Source organism: Seriola dumerili, unplaced genomic scaffold (assembly GCF_002260705.1).
Source record: "Seriola dumerili isolate Sdu_G_001 unplaced genomic scaffold, Sdu_1.0 BDQW01004229.1, whole genome shotgun sequence".
Lineage (NCBI taxonomy): Eukaryota > Metazoa > Chordata > Actinopteri > Carangiformes > Carangidae > Seriola > Seriola dumerili.
In genome coordinates, this window is record NW_019178484.1 from 118,059 (window position 1) to 133,514 (window position 15,456).

At 42.8% G+C, this 15,456-nt stretch overlaps 1 protein-coding gene across 2 annotated transcripts; it reads left to right on the forward strand.

Moving 5' to 3' along the window:
- Nucleotides 1-7,420: 7,420 nt before the first annotated feature.
- Nucleotides 7,421-14,142, forward strand: LOC111239724. 2 transcript variants are annotated; one of them, XM_022769628.1, is made up of 12 exons: nt 7,421-7,728; nt 9,327-9,406; nt 10,101-10,201; nt 10,308-10,430; nt 10,541-10,652; nt 11,080-11,143; nt 11,228-11,274; nt 11,417-11,601; nt 12,305-12,388; nt 12,852-13,102; nt 13,564-13,668; nt 13,756-14,142. In XM_022769628.1, the coding sequence occupies exons 2-12, from the start codon at nt 9,334-9,336 to the stop codon at nt 13,781-13,783; spliced, it is 1,173 nt and encodes a 390-aa protein (XP_022625349.1). In that variant the 5' UTR covers nt 7,421-7,728; nt 9,327-9,333; the 3' UTR covers nt 13,784-14,142. The 2 variants fall into 2 exon arrangements, with proteins under 2 accessions (XP_022625349.1, XP_022625350.1); XM_022769629.1 differs by having other exon boundaries at nt 10,104-10,201.
- Nucleotides 14,143-15,456: the final 1,314 nt, after the last annotated feature.

Sequence of the window (15,456 nt, forward strand, 5' to 3'; positions counted from 1 at the left end):
ATTTTGGGACAGGTGTGGATCATTTACTATGACTTTGAATTGTATCTAATGAGCGCTTCATCCTCGGGACCAGTTCAGAAACCAAAAAGGGGAAAAACACAGGGAAGTGAGACACACAGGGAAGTCTTGGCAGCTTACTAAGTTCACTGCGCCAACTTGTTTTGGACAGATGGCACTTCTGTCACATCATTTGATGAAATAATAGTAAAATAAGCCTATGAAAAGCCCGGCCAACAGACCCTACCAGCCTTGTGCCGCTTCTCTCACACAACTAGACCCAAGTGATTTAAAATGACTAAGCACTGCCATCACTAAGTCTTCACACTACAAGAGCTAAAATAAAGAAATACACAATATATGATACTGAAAATATACTTTATTATTAAGTGCATCCATATGGCATGACAATTTACATAAAAACAAAGTATAAAGGTTTAATATTTGTGATGCAGTATGCTAAATTAACATACAAATCCATTTATACCAACAAGTTATCTAATTATACAATTACAGAGTTGGATTTACAACCTTTGTGTCACAATCCTATAAATATTTTCTATCTATCTGAAGCAGACTAAAAAACAAGAACAAAAAAACACCAAACGGTAGCCTTTGTCTGTAAAGTTCCTTCTCTCTATGAGGAGGCAGATTGTAGTTTTAGTTCTAGTTCAGAAATCTCTTGAGGCAGAAATTCTTGCCAGGAACATTTTTCTTCGTTTTCACAAGTGAGTTATTTGAAAACCCTCAGAAGGAAAAAAAAAAAAAAAAAAAAAGAAACTTTGATCATACATGAAAACAAGATTAAAACTCTTAAAAAACCTGCACACGACTAGAGGCTGCAATGATGATTTAACCTACTGTCCTTTCCTACACGTATTTGTGTACGTTACCTGTGTTTCAGTCTCCAGGTGACGCCAGTATATCATACTCTGCCAGAAGCACGAAACTGTTCTCTCTGATTCTCCGGACTCTGACCAAATCTCCACACTCCTGGACATGGATCAGCCCTCTTTCTCCTCTGCCATATTCTCTCTCCCTGTCGTTCAGCGTCACCTCTGTCTGTTTGCCGCAGGCCTGACGGTAAATATACCTTACCCCGACCACCAGCACCATGCCCAAGCCAGCTGAGCAGCCAAGCAGCATGCCCAGCTCCCAGGCACTGTGTCTGGGGATAATGTCTGGATATTTCCCTTCCTTGTCTGGAGTTCCTGAGGGATTGGAAGGACGTTTGGGTTTGGTGTCAGTGTTCGGAAGGTTTGGTTTCAGGTCATGGCCAAGATTTAGTTTGGAGTTTGGGTCAAGATTTGGATGGGGTTCGGGGTTTGGGTGAACCACCGCTCTTTGTGTTGATGGGGTGACGTTGGGCTCAGGATCAGATGGTGCAATGTGGTTCTGGATTAGCGAACTCTGACCTAGGATGAGCTTCTGGGAGGGCACAGGGGAAGACGACGGTATGAGGGGGTTGTAGAGAGAGCGGAGGGGAGCTGGGGAGGGTCCAAGGTGAGGGGAGGTAGACTGGGAGGATGTAGAAAAAGAAGAGGTGACAGAGGAGACAAAGGAAGATGAGGAACCTGGAGAGCTGGAAGATGTTTGTGTAAAAGTAGAGATGGGTGAGGAAGAAGGGAAGGACATGGAAGAGGAGAGGGTTAGCGCTGGGGAGATGGTGGAAGAAGAGGGTGAGGAAAAGGTCGAACCTGTGACAAACTGGGAGGAGGTAAAGGGAGATGAGGAAGGAGTCGATGTTGGAACTGGGTCAAACGAGGGAGCTGGTGATGGGTGGTTGGAAGAGTTTGAGGAAGGTATAGGATGCGTAAGGGAAGGTTGGACAGAGGGGAAATGAGGAGGTATGGAGATTGGGGAAGGGGAGGGGAGAGCAGACAGTGCAGGAGCTGTTTTGGGTTGGTTCTTCATGGATGAGGACGAAGAACGGGTGATCAATGTTGACCTGAAAGGTGAATGCATTGATACCAAGGTTGAACCTCTAGAGGGATAAAGAGGAGTGGTAGAGCTAGTATGAATAATGGAAGAGGGAGACAATATATGAGTTGAAGTGGAGGATGGTGGGAGAAGAGTTGATTGGGGGGTAGACCCTGAAAAATAAGGAGAAGAAGTGGTTGAGGGAACAACGGCAAAAATTAGGCTCATGGTTTTGATCTTTGCATGAGACTGATTTGTGACCTCTTGACCCTCATCCGGTGCGACGGTTGGGTCAAACCTCGGAGGCAAAAGTAGAGGGTTCACAGATCGAGGCGTTACTGAGGATTTAGTTTGCTTCCATTCAAAGGTGTGTGCCTGGGGTGCACCAGTTGGGGACTGGGACTGGGACCATGGTTGGGGAGAGATACTTGAAGCCTGAGGTGGAGTGTCGGATTGGGACTGCTCTGTCTGGGGAAAGCCCTGAGTTTGAGTGGGGGTAGTTTCGGGCAGGGCTTCAGGATGGCTGCTCAGAGGGGCAGCTGTTTTAAGATGAGGGTGAGATGGACTGGTTTGCTTTGGGACAGTCTGTGGTTTGGGTAAATCACTCACAGACTTGTATGGACTTGTAAGGTATGAAGTTGTGTGGGACTGGAGAAAGGACCGTGGGGTAGGAGGTTTGGACTGGAGAGTGTGGTTCGGTAAAGAGGTTTCGGACTGGGGAAAGGAACTGGGTTGAGGTGCCTGGGAGGAGAACAACATCTGACTTGTACCAGTGTGGGACTGGAGAAGGGGTTTGGATTGGGAGGTTTGAACCTGGAGAAAAGGCTTGGGTGAAGATGATTGGCTATCCGTTCCAACCTCCATTAGACTCATTTGGGACTTGGTTAGGCTACTCCTCCAGGGCTGCAATGAACTACTCGGGGTCTCGAACTTTACTGAACTAGTCTGGTCCTGTATTGGTTCTCCTGGATTGTTGGTAATGGGTCTTGGGGGATTTGTATTGTGGAAGCTGTGATTGGTTAAAGGTGTAGATGTGGTGGTGGTTTGGGGTTTTAACGTTGCATCTTTTGTTTCAGGAACGACGGGCAGCTTCATCTGTTTTCTTTCCTTCTCAACATCCATTAGACGAGGGAAGGAAGTAAGGGAGCGTAGTAGGGAAAAAGGACGGGGTAAAGTTTGCTTTGTGATGTTTGGGTACAGTGTGGTAGTAACTTCCATCTCTGTCGTCTCAGCTGAGAGGAAAGATGTGAAAAGAAGGTGGCTGGACAAGAGCAAAGAGGTTTTGGGGTCCTCGGTAACGAAGCTTCCTGCTTCTTCAGTCAGACCTGCTGAAGTTGCACTGCTATCAGTCTCGCTGCCACTGGTAGCATTTAGAAGAGTTCCTGAAGTCTTTTGGCTGTTCCTTTCATCGACCGGCTGACTGCTGATGTGGTCATCTCCAAAGGATGCCAAAGGTGCAGAGCTGTTCATCTCCAAGACTGGACGAGTGACTGTTTCCACAAATTTGTAGCTTTGGGTTTCACTGCTTTTTGATGTAAGGCGTCCTACGGATGTAGCAGGACCGGCTGTCTCGTTTCTTTCTTTGTTTGGTGCTCTATGGCTTCTGAGAGCTGTGAGGCAATAAGGTAAGAAAAAAGCAAAGTATTAGTCTCAGTGAAGAGACAGGATGACTAATTTATGTTTTGCCTCGAGCTGTAGTTACACTGTACGACTTATCACTTCACAAGTTTGCATACCTGGCACAGCAATAACTTCAGCTTCCTGCAAAGCAAAAATGACATGTTCCACCCCTGTGGTGTTACTCCTACTCCAAGATCTACGACTCCCATCATGCACCACTGCAGACTGGATACCTGCCCAGTACACAAAGTAGGACTGCACCACTGTGATGCTGCAATGACGGACAAAGAGGTTTGTGTAATGTTGAATAAAAATGACACAATTTTGCAAAAAGCTATGGAAATAATAACCAAATACAGATATTAGATAGGCAATCTTTTTGACATTTGCTTGTATTTGCCTGTATTTGTTTTCAATTAATATTGGTTTGTTTGTTCTTACTAGAACCGTATGTCTCCCATCGGTGCATCGGGTGCTCTCCACACAAACGAAAGGTTTCTCTTCAGCTGTTTATCAGAGTGGGTGAGGGTGTCGCCCTCTGAAAGGCAGCGCAGGGCGTGGGTTCCTGGGGGAATGACGGTCCATGATCCACCCACCAGCGCCGGACCCACTCTCGTAGACTTGTGCCCAGCTCTAACTCCAGCTCTGGCTCTGCCCCTGACTCCAGCCTCGACTCCAGCTCTGGCTTTGCCACCGGCGCCATCCACAGTACGAGCCTGGAGCAGGAAACCCATGAAGTCCCGAGAGCTCCGGACAGTAACTGAGGATACAGATACGAAGAAACTAAAGAGTTATAATTAAAATGGGGAACTCTGGTGGCTTCAGAGTTTAAGGTGTCGACTATAAACAGTGCTGACAAGTAGAAGTAAGTTAGTCCCTAGTTCTTTAAATAATTAGTTAATTAACAGTGAAAACCTGTGAATAACTGTCACAGCAGGAAGGTTAGTTAGCTGGTTAGTGAACTAATCAGTGAGTTAAATAATAGTTAATCACTACCTGTGACTAACTGTCCCGGCAGGTACGAAGAGGCGGATGTGCGCAGGGTGACGTGGCTGTGCTGCGGGTCCTGGGGTTGAGCGCGGATGTGGCCGGGAATCATTTCCTGACAGGAGGTGTGACTGGCACCACGGGAAAACGAGACGGAGGGCGGGGCCAGTGATAACAAGACCACGCCCACCCCGAAACAGTGGAGGGTAGACTGCATCTCTACACACACACACACACACACACACACAACATAAAATCAATATGAACTCAAACAGCAATGTGACGACAGGAAGGTTTATTTTCAAAACTTCAAATATGTTCGTCATCATATTTGTTGCAGAAGAGAAGAGGTAATATTAAAGTCCCGCAAAATGACCTCAGACACAGAGGGTAGATATGTTTTGATTGATTGATTGTTTGTTTTCATTGATAACTCGATGCCCCCCCTCTGAATCTTTGAGACAGTTATGTGACATGATGATGACAGACGCTCAGGGAGTCCTGATCTGCAGCTGAAAACAGATCTCAACCTAAACTTATGAATGACCAGTAAAAGAAACAAGCTTTACTAAAATAAAATAACCCAGATAATGTTTGATCTTTGATTAGTCATTTAGATTATTAAACATTTATTAACTCTGAGGAGAAATAAAACCTCAAATCCTTATTTTCTGACGGTTTTCTGTCGTTTTAAATCAGTTTATAATGTCGGCCATTAAACAGTTATTATCTCTGAATAATGAACTCACAAATGAATGAGTGGCTGGATGAAGGTTACCCCTACCTCCCTACCTCGTGGAGCGGTGACCTTCAGGACGTCTAGGAAATCTCAGCAACTTAAAGCTCTTCTTCTTCTTCTTCTTCTTCTTCTTCTTCTTCTTCTTCTTCTTCAGTTTGTAAAGAATGACTTCCTGTCAGTGGTTTAGTTTCTGAGTTGTTGAGTGTGGAGAAGCCTCCAGACTGTTTGAGCCCCAGCAGAGTGAGTGAGGATGAGCCTGAAGTTCGGAGGGATCTGTGGGTCCAGGATATGGAGGGAGGGGGGGGGTTATAGAACCAGAACATGTAGAGCTGCATGTTGCTCTACATGTTGATCTCAGTGACAGTATTATTATATTTTAACAAATGATTTTGGTAGCATTAATTATAATCCACAATTAATGGCTGTTTATCTCAGCTTGTCTCTGTTACAATGAATAAAACAGTATATTCACCGATGATGGTGACGACATTCTTTTCTAGTGGGGGTTTTGGGGATTATAGGACCCCCACCACCACACACACTAACAGGATGTACACCAGCTGGAGCCACCTCCCTCCAGGATCTCTTGCTCTCTTCATTCAGACTGGATGTGTTCCTCTTGGGGAGGTGGGAGGGTTTTAACATCGGTGCTTTTGTCCCAGTTATAATATGAATATGTGAATAATCTGAACTGACTCGTCCTCCTGTGAATTGAATCCCATCCAGAGCGACTTGTTTGTATTTTAAAGTAGATTTCTGAGTGTTTGTGTGTGAAAAGTTTCTTCTTCTTCTCCTTTATTTTATCAACTCGGTGGGAAACTTGACTTTAATGTGATAATGGAGGAAGTCAAAATGACAAACAGAAACACATTAACACCAACACACAGTCGGCAACAAACCAGAGCACACCTCTGGTTAATGTCACTAAAATGTGAAGTAATTACAGATCCTGTGTTTAATCAGTTTTATTTGTTTTCAGCCAAAAGTCAAGAAGATTGAAGCCTCTTAATTTGAAAAGCAGAAATGATTGACTAATTAAACTGTAATGAAAGGTTCATGTCAATGAGCCACAGACAGTTTAAATAATTCATTTACAAGAAGAAAAAACAGATTTAAATCCACCAATGACAAAAGCAACAATAAACCTGGAGGAGATAGATAGATAGATAGATAGATAGATAGATAGATAGATAGATAGATAGATAGATAGATAGATAGATAGATAGATAGATAAACAGATAGATGTGAATGTCCAGTTTTATTTTTGATGACAGATTTGATCATGGACACGTTCTGATTCATGTTCCTCGACCTTCTGCTTTAAAATACAACAAAGCTTCTCTGTCGTGTTCAGGTCAGGGGTCACACGTAGATACTCATTCATATAATAATAATAATAATAATAATAAGCTTTATTTGTAAAGCACTTTTCATACTCAGGATGCAGCTCAAAGTGCTTTGTTCAACATAAAAAGAAACCAACTTGAAGTTAATGAAAAGCACTGAGCAGGTATGTTTTCAGTTATCAGCTGTGTGTTGTGAAATATGATCTATGCAGTGAAGTGTCAGATGAAGTGACGTGAAATGCAAATATATAAAGAGTCATAAAATCATGTCCATGAATTCAGAATTGTTCTTGAGTAAATACTTTCCACCATCAGGGTCAAGTCAGATTTCATCGCTGTCAGCTGGATCACCAAGCATGTTGCTATAGCAACCCGTAAATAATTAACCCAAGGGCCTCGATGTTTTACAACTTCGTCTGGTCATGCACAGATATCGATTACAGGTAAACGAGCTCCACCCTGCAGCTGGGAGCAGATCACCTGTTGATATTGTGGGACTGAACTAACGCTGCGGTGATATCTTCTACATTTTATATTTCTACAGTTTCTTATTTATATTCATGTTAATATTCAGTTATTAAATAGAAAATATCCCGTTCAATAAATGTATTGTTTATATCCAGGTGTGTGAGAGGAGGGAGGGCTGCAGGGGGAGCAGCATTGTGTCAGGTGTGACTTCTTGGTTTACCTGTATCGCATGTCATCCTGTGTGTTTAATCAGTTTTATTTCTTCTGAAGATTGAAGCCTCTTAATTTGAAAAGCAGAAATGATTGACTAATTAAACTGTAAGGACAGGTTCGTGTCTACCAGCCACAGACAGTTTAAATGATTCATTTACAAGAGGAAAAACAAGATTTAAATCCACCAATGACAAAAGCAACAATAAACAAAAGGAAGGCGCCGAGAGCGACGACACAGGAAGAGTTTTAACACCTGAGCTGCACCGGTGTGGAACAGGTGTTGAGCAGGTGTTGAACAGGTGTTGAACAGGTGACGCTCATCAGGCTGATTCTTCATTCAGCACCTGAACACCAGCAGCAACAGAAGGCTCCTGTCACTGCGCGGGACTTCCGCAGTAGCTGCAGTTCAGCCTGGTCGCGAGAGCAAACGGAGCTCAGGTACGTTTTCCTTTCAGATCACATTTAAATAGATCAGAGTCACTTCAAGCCTTTGATGTTTCAGGACACAGACTGAGTGTAAATGATGACGAAATAATGAAACATCCAGATGTTCGGCAGGTGTGTGACAGGTGCGCTCCTGCAGTTTGTTTGCTTTTTCTTTTTGTTTGTTTTAACGTGAGTCGCGTTTAATTCAGACAAAAGTCAATTTTAGAAAAAAAAATTAAGAATAAAAGAAAAAAGGAAACTTTTAAAGCCTGTGAAAAAAGTAAAAGGTGAAACACTGATCCTTATGACTGGTCTGGTTCAGATTGAAAATCATTTTAAATGTGCTTTCTGGATAAACTGTCTTGAGTTTAAATGATGTATTTGTCACTGCTGAGCTCGGCTGTATAAACACTATATAAACAAGTTTCCCATGAAAGGTCAGAGGTCCAGATCCTCCTGCTCAAATATCACTCACACAAATACAAGTCAGAGTTTTCAGTTTGAGTTAAAGTTACTGGAGAAGTTGATTTTAAAATACTGAAGAATTCAAAAGTGCAGTTCTTACGTCGACACATCGTTGTATTGTTCCACATTTAACACAATAACTGTGAAGGAACCAACTGTGGAACCTGAAGAAATGGACTCTGAAAGGAGCTTTTGCTGTTTTCATGTTTCTGTTGTTTGCAGGCAGCGAGGAAGTTCAGTTTACACACCTTTAAAACAAAAGGAATCTTTATTTACTTATAAAATTTCAAATGAAACAAAACTAAACTTTGAATCTTCTTCGTCTTTATCGAACATCACCATCATTAGGACACTGACAGGTTCCAACATGGCCGACAGTGGAGGACTCGCTGTGATTGTTTTTCACAGGATATGGTCCGTCACATTTTCAAATTAAATGAGAATTTATTCCTCTCACTAAAAGCTCTGCTTCAAAGTAAGAGAGTGTCGTGGAGAAAAAGTCAGAAGTTTGCAACAACAAAGAAAGATACTCAAGTAAAGTACAAATACTCAGAGAATATTCTTAAGTACAGCGCTCGAGTAAATGTACTCGGAGTTTGCTTCCTCATTGCAAAACCATTAGTTCAACGCACACAGGTCACCGAAGAGAGAGAGCTGCTCGGTGTCAACAGGTAGAGCAACAAATACCTGTTCCTCCAGCTGGAACAGCAGCTCATACACACCAGGTGCACCGGCCGCAGGTAGATGAGGATGCATTCAGGCTTGATGGCTTGTGGCAACTAGAGCTGCAACGATCAATCAATTAATTCCACAAATTCAGCGTCTTTGGGTTTTGGAGTATTTATCAGACGTCACCTCGGAGAACCTGGGAAGGAAAGTTTTCACAATTCTCTAACATGTTATTGACTTAATGATTAATCAATGAATCAAGAAACAGGTGCCCTGAACTTTATTCTTGTAAATGATCTGTAGAGTATCAAGAAATCATTTTGTAACCGTTAACAAGGACATTAATTATAGTTCCACCTTCGGCTCTAATCATATTCTTTTGTGCAGATCATGCATTGTGTATAAATGATTGTGTTTGAGCGGGTGTGTTCCCGTGCTTTCTGATGTTAACAGAGTGTGTGTGTGTGTGTTAACAGGTAGATAATGGTGTGTGTGTTGGCTCCTCTCCTCTTGGCCGTTCTCTTGAACGAGGCGTCCGGCTCGCACTTCTCTGCAGGTAAGAGAAACACTGCACCTGTAAAGGTTAGGGACGTCTGGATCATATGTTCAGCCAATCTCAGCCACGCAGAACAACCCAGGTCTGTCTGCTTCTCTCTCTGTGGCAGCTGCAGACCGAAGCTGCAGCGACGTTTCATTAAAATACAAGAAGAAGTGTAAACCAGGACAGAAGAACGGCTCTGCTCTCAGGGTTCCTCTGATGGGCTCCTGTAATATTTTGTAGAATATCTGTGAACAGTCAGTGTGGATCAGAAGGAGCCAGGAAGTCTCTATTTATCTGCAGTGAGAATAAAATACTGAGGTTCAGATGCAGTTTCTGAACAAACTGTGGAAACTGAGAGTTTGTTGTACCTATAAATAGTTACTGAAAGAGACACAGGACAACTTCAGTGATGTGCAAAATGACCACAAGGAAGTGATGATGCAAAGAGACACAAAATCACTAAGTAGCTGCTAAATGAGTATGAAGAGAGAATAAACAGAGAGGCACAAAACGACCACAGAGCCGTGACCTGTGAGTGGATGTGGATGTGGATGTGTGGCTGTCTCACACCTCTGTACGTCAGCTGTGTCCACAGATGAAAACTTACTCCGACATGCTGACGTTCTTGGCTCGTTCATTACATGATACACAAGTTGCACCTGAATGGCTCTTTGTGTGTTTTTATAACCGAATGATGATGTGGTGTCAGCAGGGGTGGGACCGGCCTCTCCGTGCCCAGCTCAGTGGCTCCTGTTCGGGAAGAGATGCTTCGCTTTCTACCCTGTGTGGAGCTCCTGGAGCGCTGCCAATGTAAAGCACAAACACAACTCAACCACTCGTTCTGCAAGATGTTCAAACATGGTGTGACTTAGTGTGTGTGTGTGTGTGTGTGTGTGTGTGTGTGTGTGTGTGTTAGTCTATGTGCTCTCAGACAGGTAGTAGGCTTGTGTCTCTCCACACACCAGAGGAGATGCAGTTTGTTCATCAGCTAGCAAACACAAGAATTCCTGTCTGGTTGGGTGGATACCAGTCACAACAGGTAAGGCCTGGTTTTTGGGCGTGTTTCTTTACTTCATAGACAATATTATCTAAACAACCCCACCCCACCCCACCCCCACACCTTCTCTCTTTGTGTTTGTCTCATTGAAGAATGGCTCTTGGTTTTGGAGCGACAGCTCTCCCTTCAGGATCAGCGGCTTGATCAATCAGAGGAGGGGGGAGAACACAGAGGGCAGAGTGTGCATGGGCATGGAGCACAAAAGTAAGAAATAACATAAAATACATTTGAAAGTTTCATTTCTTTCAGTTAGCGTCACAGTGCATTGTGTAGATGCATTTTTCCAATGTCAAACAACAGTAATAAAATCACAAATATAGGGAATAAATAAATAAAAAGAACAAATAAAAATGTTAAATTATGACATCATTATAAAATGATCAATAACAACATAAATAAAACATAAATGAAATTATTTAAATTTGGTTGTAACATCCTTGGGTGTAAAGTCCAGAAGTTAAAATACCAAAACAAGATCTTTACTTTTCCTAAGTGTTCATGTCCAGTATCATCACTGTCAGCAAGTTACAGAGGTGTGTGTGTGTGTCGTGTGTGCTGTGGTGTTGCTGTGTGCGTGTGATTGATGTGTGTGTGTGTGTGTGTGTGTGTGTGTGTGTGTGTGTGTGTTCAGGTGCAGAGCTGCATAGCGCCCCCTGTAGAGAGCTCAGATTCTACATCTGCTCCGTCAAAGCCAGGTGAGCTGCAGCCTCACTAATGACCCCGTCACTGCACATTAACCTGAAGATTGATGGTTTGTCATCACCTTTGTTTACCTCCAGCTACGGTCACACTGTCGCTCCTGGCAACAGGGAACAGGCTGAGCCAGGTGAGTTTACTGGTCGTTGTAAAAATGCACTGAACACAAAGTCCAACTGAGGCTGATGGGAAAGTCATTCACTTTGTTGGTATTTGGTCGTAAACCAAGTCCACCTGCTGGTGGCGTGAAAATGTGTGTGCGTCCCTCTCAGACATTGTCCCCGGGGTGAGCTTGTTTGACGTCATGTGGCGTTACAGTCACGGGTTGGCGGAGGACGTCCTCTCCTCGTCCTGCCTCCTCAGGAAGCTTCAGTCCGGTAACCTGACGGAGCGCTGCTACACCAGATTCATCCAGCAGGAGGCGCTCTACCTGCGCAGAGTCAGCAGCACTGTGGAGGTCAGAGGTCATCACGTTAATGTTCTTTCTTTCTTTGTTTTTGTTTCTTCCTTTCTTTGTTTGTTTCTTTGATTCTTTCTTTCTTCCTTTCTTTGTTTCTGTTTGTTTGTTTCTTCTTTTCTTTTTTTATTTCTTTCTCTCTTTCTTCCTTCCTTTTCTTTCTTTCTTTCTTTCTTTCTTTCCTCCTTCCTTCCTTTTCTTTCCTTGTCGTTTGTTTTTTGGCAGGACTGGAGCAGCAGCGTCCGGCCTATAAAAGCGAGCGTCACTGACTGAGTGAGTGAGTGATGAAGACCGGCTTCCTTGTGAACTCAGCTGTATTAATTTGCTGTGTACGAGCCCAGAGAGGAGGAGGGAAGCAAACAGATAACGGGCTGAAAGCAGCTGATACGAGGCTGCATCGCGCAGCGCGGTGACGTCAGCTGTTTACAGCGGGGCCACACATTTTAGTAAAAGTTTGAGAGAACAAGACGGGAAGTGTAATAAGAGCGAGATGGATTCATTATGTGAAGAAACCGAGTCGTCCCTCTTTCAGTCTCCAACACGTCATGTTGCTGGAGGACACATGAATCTCTGAGGCTCTTTTTCTCACCCTGTATAATTATACAAACTGATCTGGGCTCTGGTTTGAGGGACCTGATACTCGCTCTGTGTCTGTGCTGGTGTAACTGGTTGGTGATGTAAGCATCTCGTTTTCTTCCCGCAGGCTCTGATTAGTCGTCCACAGGAAGCAGACGACATGAGGTCACTGCTGCTGGACACATTTAAAGACTACAGCAGCAGACACCAGGTGAGACACACCCCCAGGCTGTGTTTGCAAAGCATGATGGGCCATTAATAAGCAGAATGACATTATTATTAATGTTAAAATAGCTTTTTTTAATATTTCATTTAGAGATGAGACAAGAAAACCAGTGGAAAGTGAAGATGTGCTTTAACTGAGATGGAATAATAAACAGTCATTCTTCTCCTGAATGAGTGTAAATATATTGAAACCAACCTTGAACTGTTCTTTTAGAATATTCTAAGTGATTATCACCAAATATTTTTAAATCACTGTCATTTTTCTTGTTTGCTCGTATACTTTGTTAAAATGTCAGACTTAAAGCTGAGTTTGTGCTGGATTAGAAAAAAAGGACACATGCACAGAAAATTGGCAAAAGTTTCTCCAAACGAACGAGTTGCAATGGCTCATTTAAAAATAGTTTAATGTAAAAAAAACCAAAACAAATCTTCATGATCTCCTCCTCCAGAGGCTCCCTCCTCCGTTCGCCCCACTGTGGCTCTACTTGTCGCTTCAGTCTTTCCACTCTGTGGTTTTGGAGGAGCCGGTCTATTGGCTGGTGGCTCTGTCGGCTCGGGCCCGCCTCCGTAGCTTCTTGGCCAGGGAGCTGCTCCTCGACGAGCGCGGGCCCTGGCCCCAGCAGGTGTCTGGGTCTGTGGGCGACTACATCTACCGGGACTGGTGGAAAGACAGTCTGAGGGAGGTCGCCTGGACCCACAGGTACATGGTAGATATGGTCACATCACTGTGGTGCAGCCGTGGAAATGTGGTGAATCATTAAATGACTTGAGTAGTCCCATTTCATGACACCTTATTCTTCTAAAGTAGTCATAAGGCTGCAGAGTGGAAGGACCCAGATCCTTTACTTAAGTAAAAGTACCAATACAACAGTGTAGAAGTACTCTGTTACAAGTGAATGTCATGCATTGTACTTAAAGAATCCATTGTTACTTAAAGTACCAAACACTCATTATGCAGAATAATGTTATATTACTGGATTATAAATATTGATGTATGAAATCTTTAATGTTGCAGCTGGAAAAGTTGAAGCTAATTTGAACTAATTTCCAAACAGCTGTGCAGCTTATCCATAAAAATGCCTTGTTCCCTTCCACAAAAGAGGAAGTAAAGGTGGTATTTTTCGCTGTGTGTGTGTGTGTGTTTGTGTTTGTGTGTGGCAGGTTCAGAAAGGTGATAGAGAAACACCAGAATAAGATGAATGTGTTTAAAGCCATCAACATCTTCAGAGAGCACATGATGAACCAGAAGAGTTTCTACAGGGCTGTGTAAGAACATACCGGCCTGTATATTTATTGACACACCTGTGTATCGGCCAATATGGGTCTTTTTTAAAATGTGTGTTTCTGCTGCAGAGACTGTGATGCTGAGGCTGACGAGTGATGAAGAGGAGGAGAGCACGACGGGGCCGCCGGTGAAGATGAGTCATACTGGTTACAAGTCATTTAGCTTGATTTATTTTTACAGTTGAGCTGCTGAGTGTACGAGACGAAATCCTCCAGTCTCTATTTTCAGCATTGGTCCGAAGTGAAGAACAGAACTCACCTGTGCACCACAATCAAAGAAAAAGACTTTAAACCTCTTCTACAAGTTTGTGTGTAGTTAAAGTACCTCAGGTCGAGGGCAGTGAATTTATCACACGAGGAACAGGAATGTTAAATACTGTAAGGAATACCTTGTGAGGGGAGGGGGCGTCTTCTCTCTGTCACATTCAAGTAGAAAACACTTGAAAAATAAAAGAAAAAAAGGCCTAAGTGAGAATTTTCTTTGTGTTTTATTGATGATACCTTCTTTTAAGTTCACACACAGTTTAATTAACGAGAGTGATAAAGAAACATCTCAGCATATTAAACACAGTCAGTTTGAAACAGCTGTCTCTGTCTCCCCCTGCAGGCTCAATCAGGACACTGCACTAATCAACATGGTTACAGTAGCCAAATAATACTGCAGTATTTCACCTGGTACTACTGATGTTACTGTCATTAATATTCTATTCTACTATTACCACTACCTCTCAGACTTCTACTACCATCACCAATACTTTAACTACCTCTATTATAACTACCACTTCTACTTCCTATTACTACTACTACTACTACTACTACAACTACTACTATCTCCCACTGCATTACCACTGTTATTACTGCTGCCACTATGCTCCCACTACTTTTACTACAGTACTCATACATGTACTACTGCTGCTTCTAGATACTATTATTGTTTGATTCTGCACTACTACTAGTAGTACCTGAAAATCTACCAGTACTTTCACTAATACTATAACTATCACAACTATACTTTTACTACATAACTATTACTGCTAAAAGTACTATTGAAATAATGCCTGATACAATAATACTATACTATAGTAATAATACTCTACTATCACTGCTGCTACTACTATTACGTCTATTACGTATACTACTACCACCAATACTTTAGTATAGCTGTACTCATGTATACTACTACTACTGATACTACACCAGTGTCACTCGTAAACAGGTGATCTGCTGGTTTCTATTGGTAGACGCTGCTAAACTGACGTCAGTGATGTTTAGCCCACTAACGCCAAGGGCTCATGGGAAATGGTGTTCATTGATGCCTGATAAAAAAAAATTAAAAAAAAAACACTGGAAAACCACTTGGAAAAATCACTTCTCAAAAAAACGATCATCCTTATCTAAAAAAGGCTGTTAGCTGAATATTTAGTTATAGCGACGTTAGAAGTGTAAACGTGTTTTCTTACTTTTAAACCCCAAAACGTCGGTTCTATTGTCACTTTATTATCTCGGGGCCCAACGACAAATCTTTGCCCCTGGAGCCTCCTAGAAGTTTAATCCGGCCATGTTGCTATAGTGTTCGCACATCTACAGAAGCATGATTCCCTCCTCTTCTTCTTCTTCTGCTTCTTCTTCTGCTTCTTCTTCTTCTTCTTCTTCTTCACCTGAGCAGTAATGTTTCTCTTCTACAGGCGGTCTACTGGTTGATCACCACACGTATATATATATATATTCTGCTAAACTCGGATCGAATCCGTGTTCAAATTTAAACGCAGG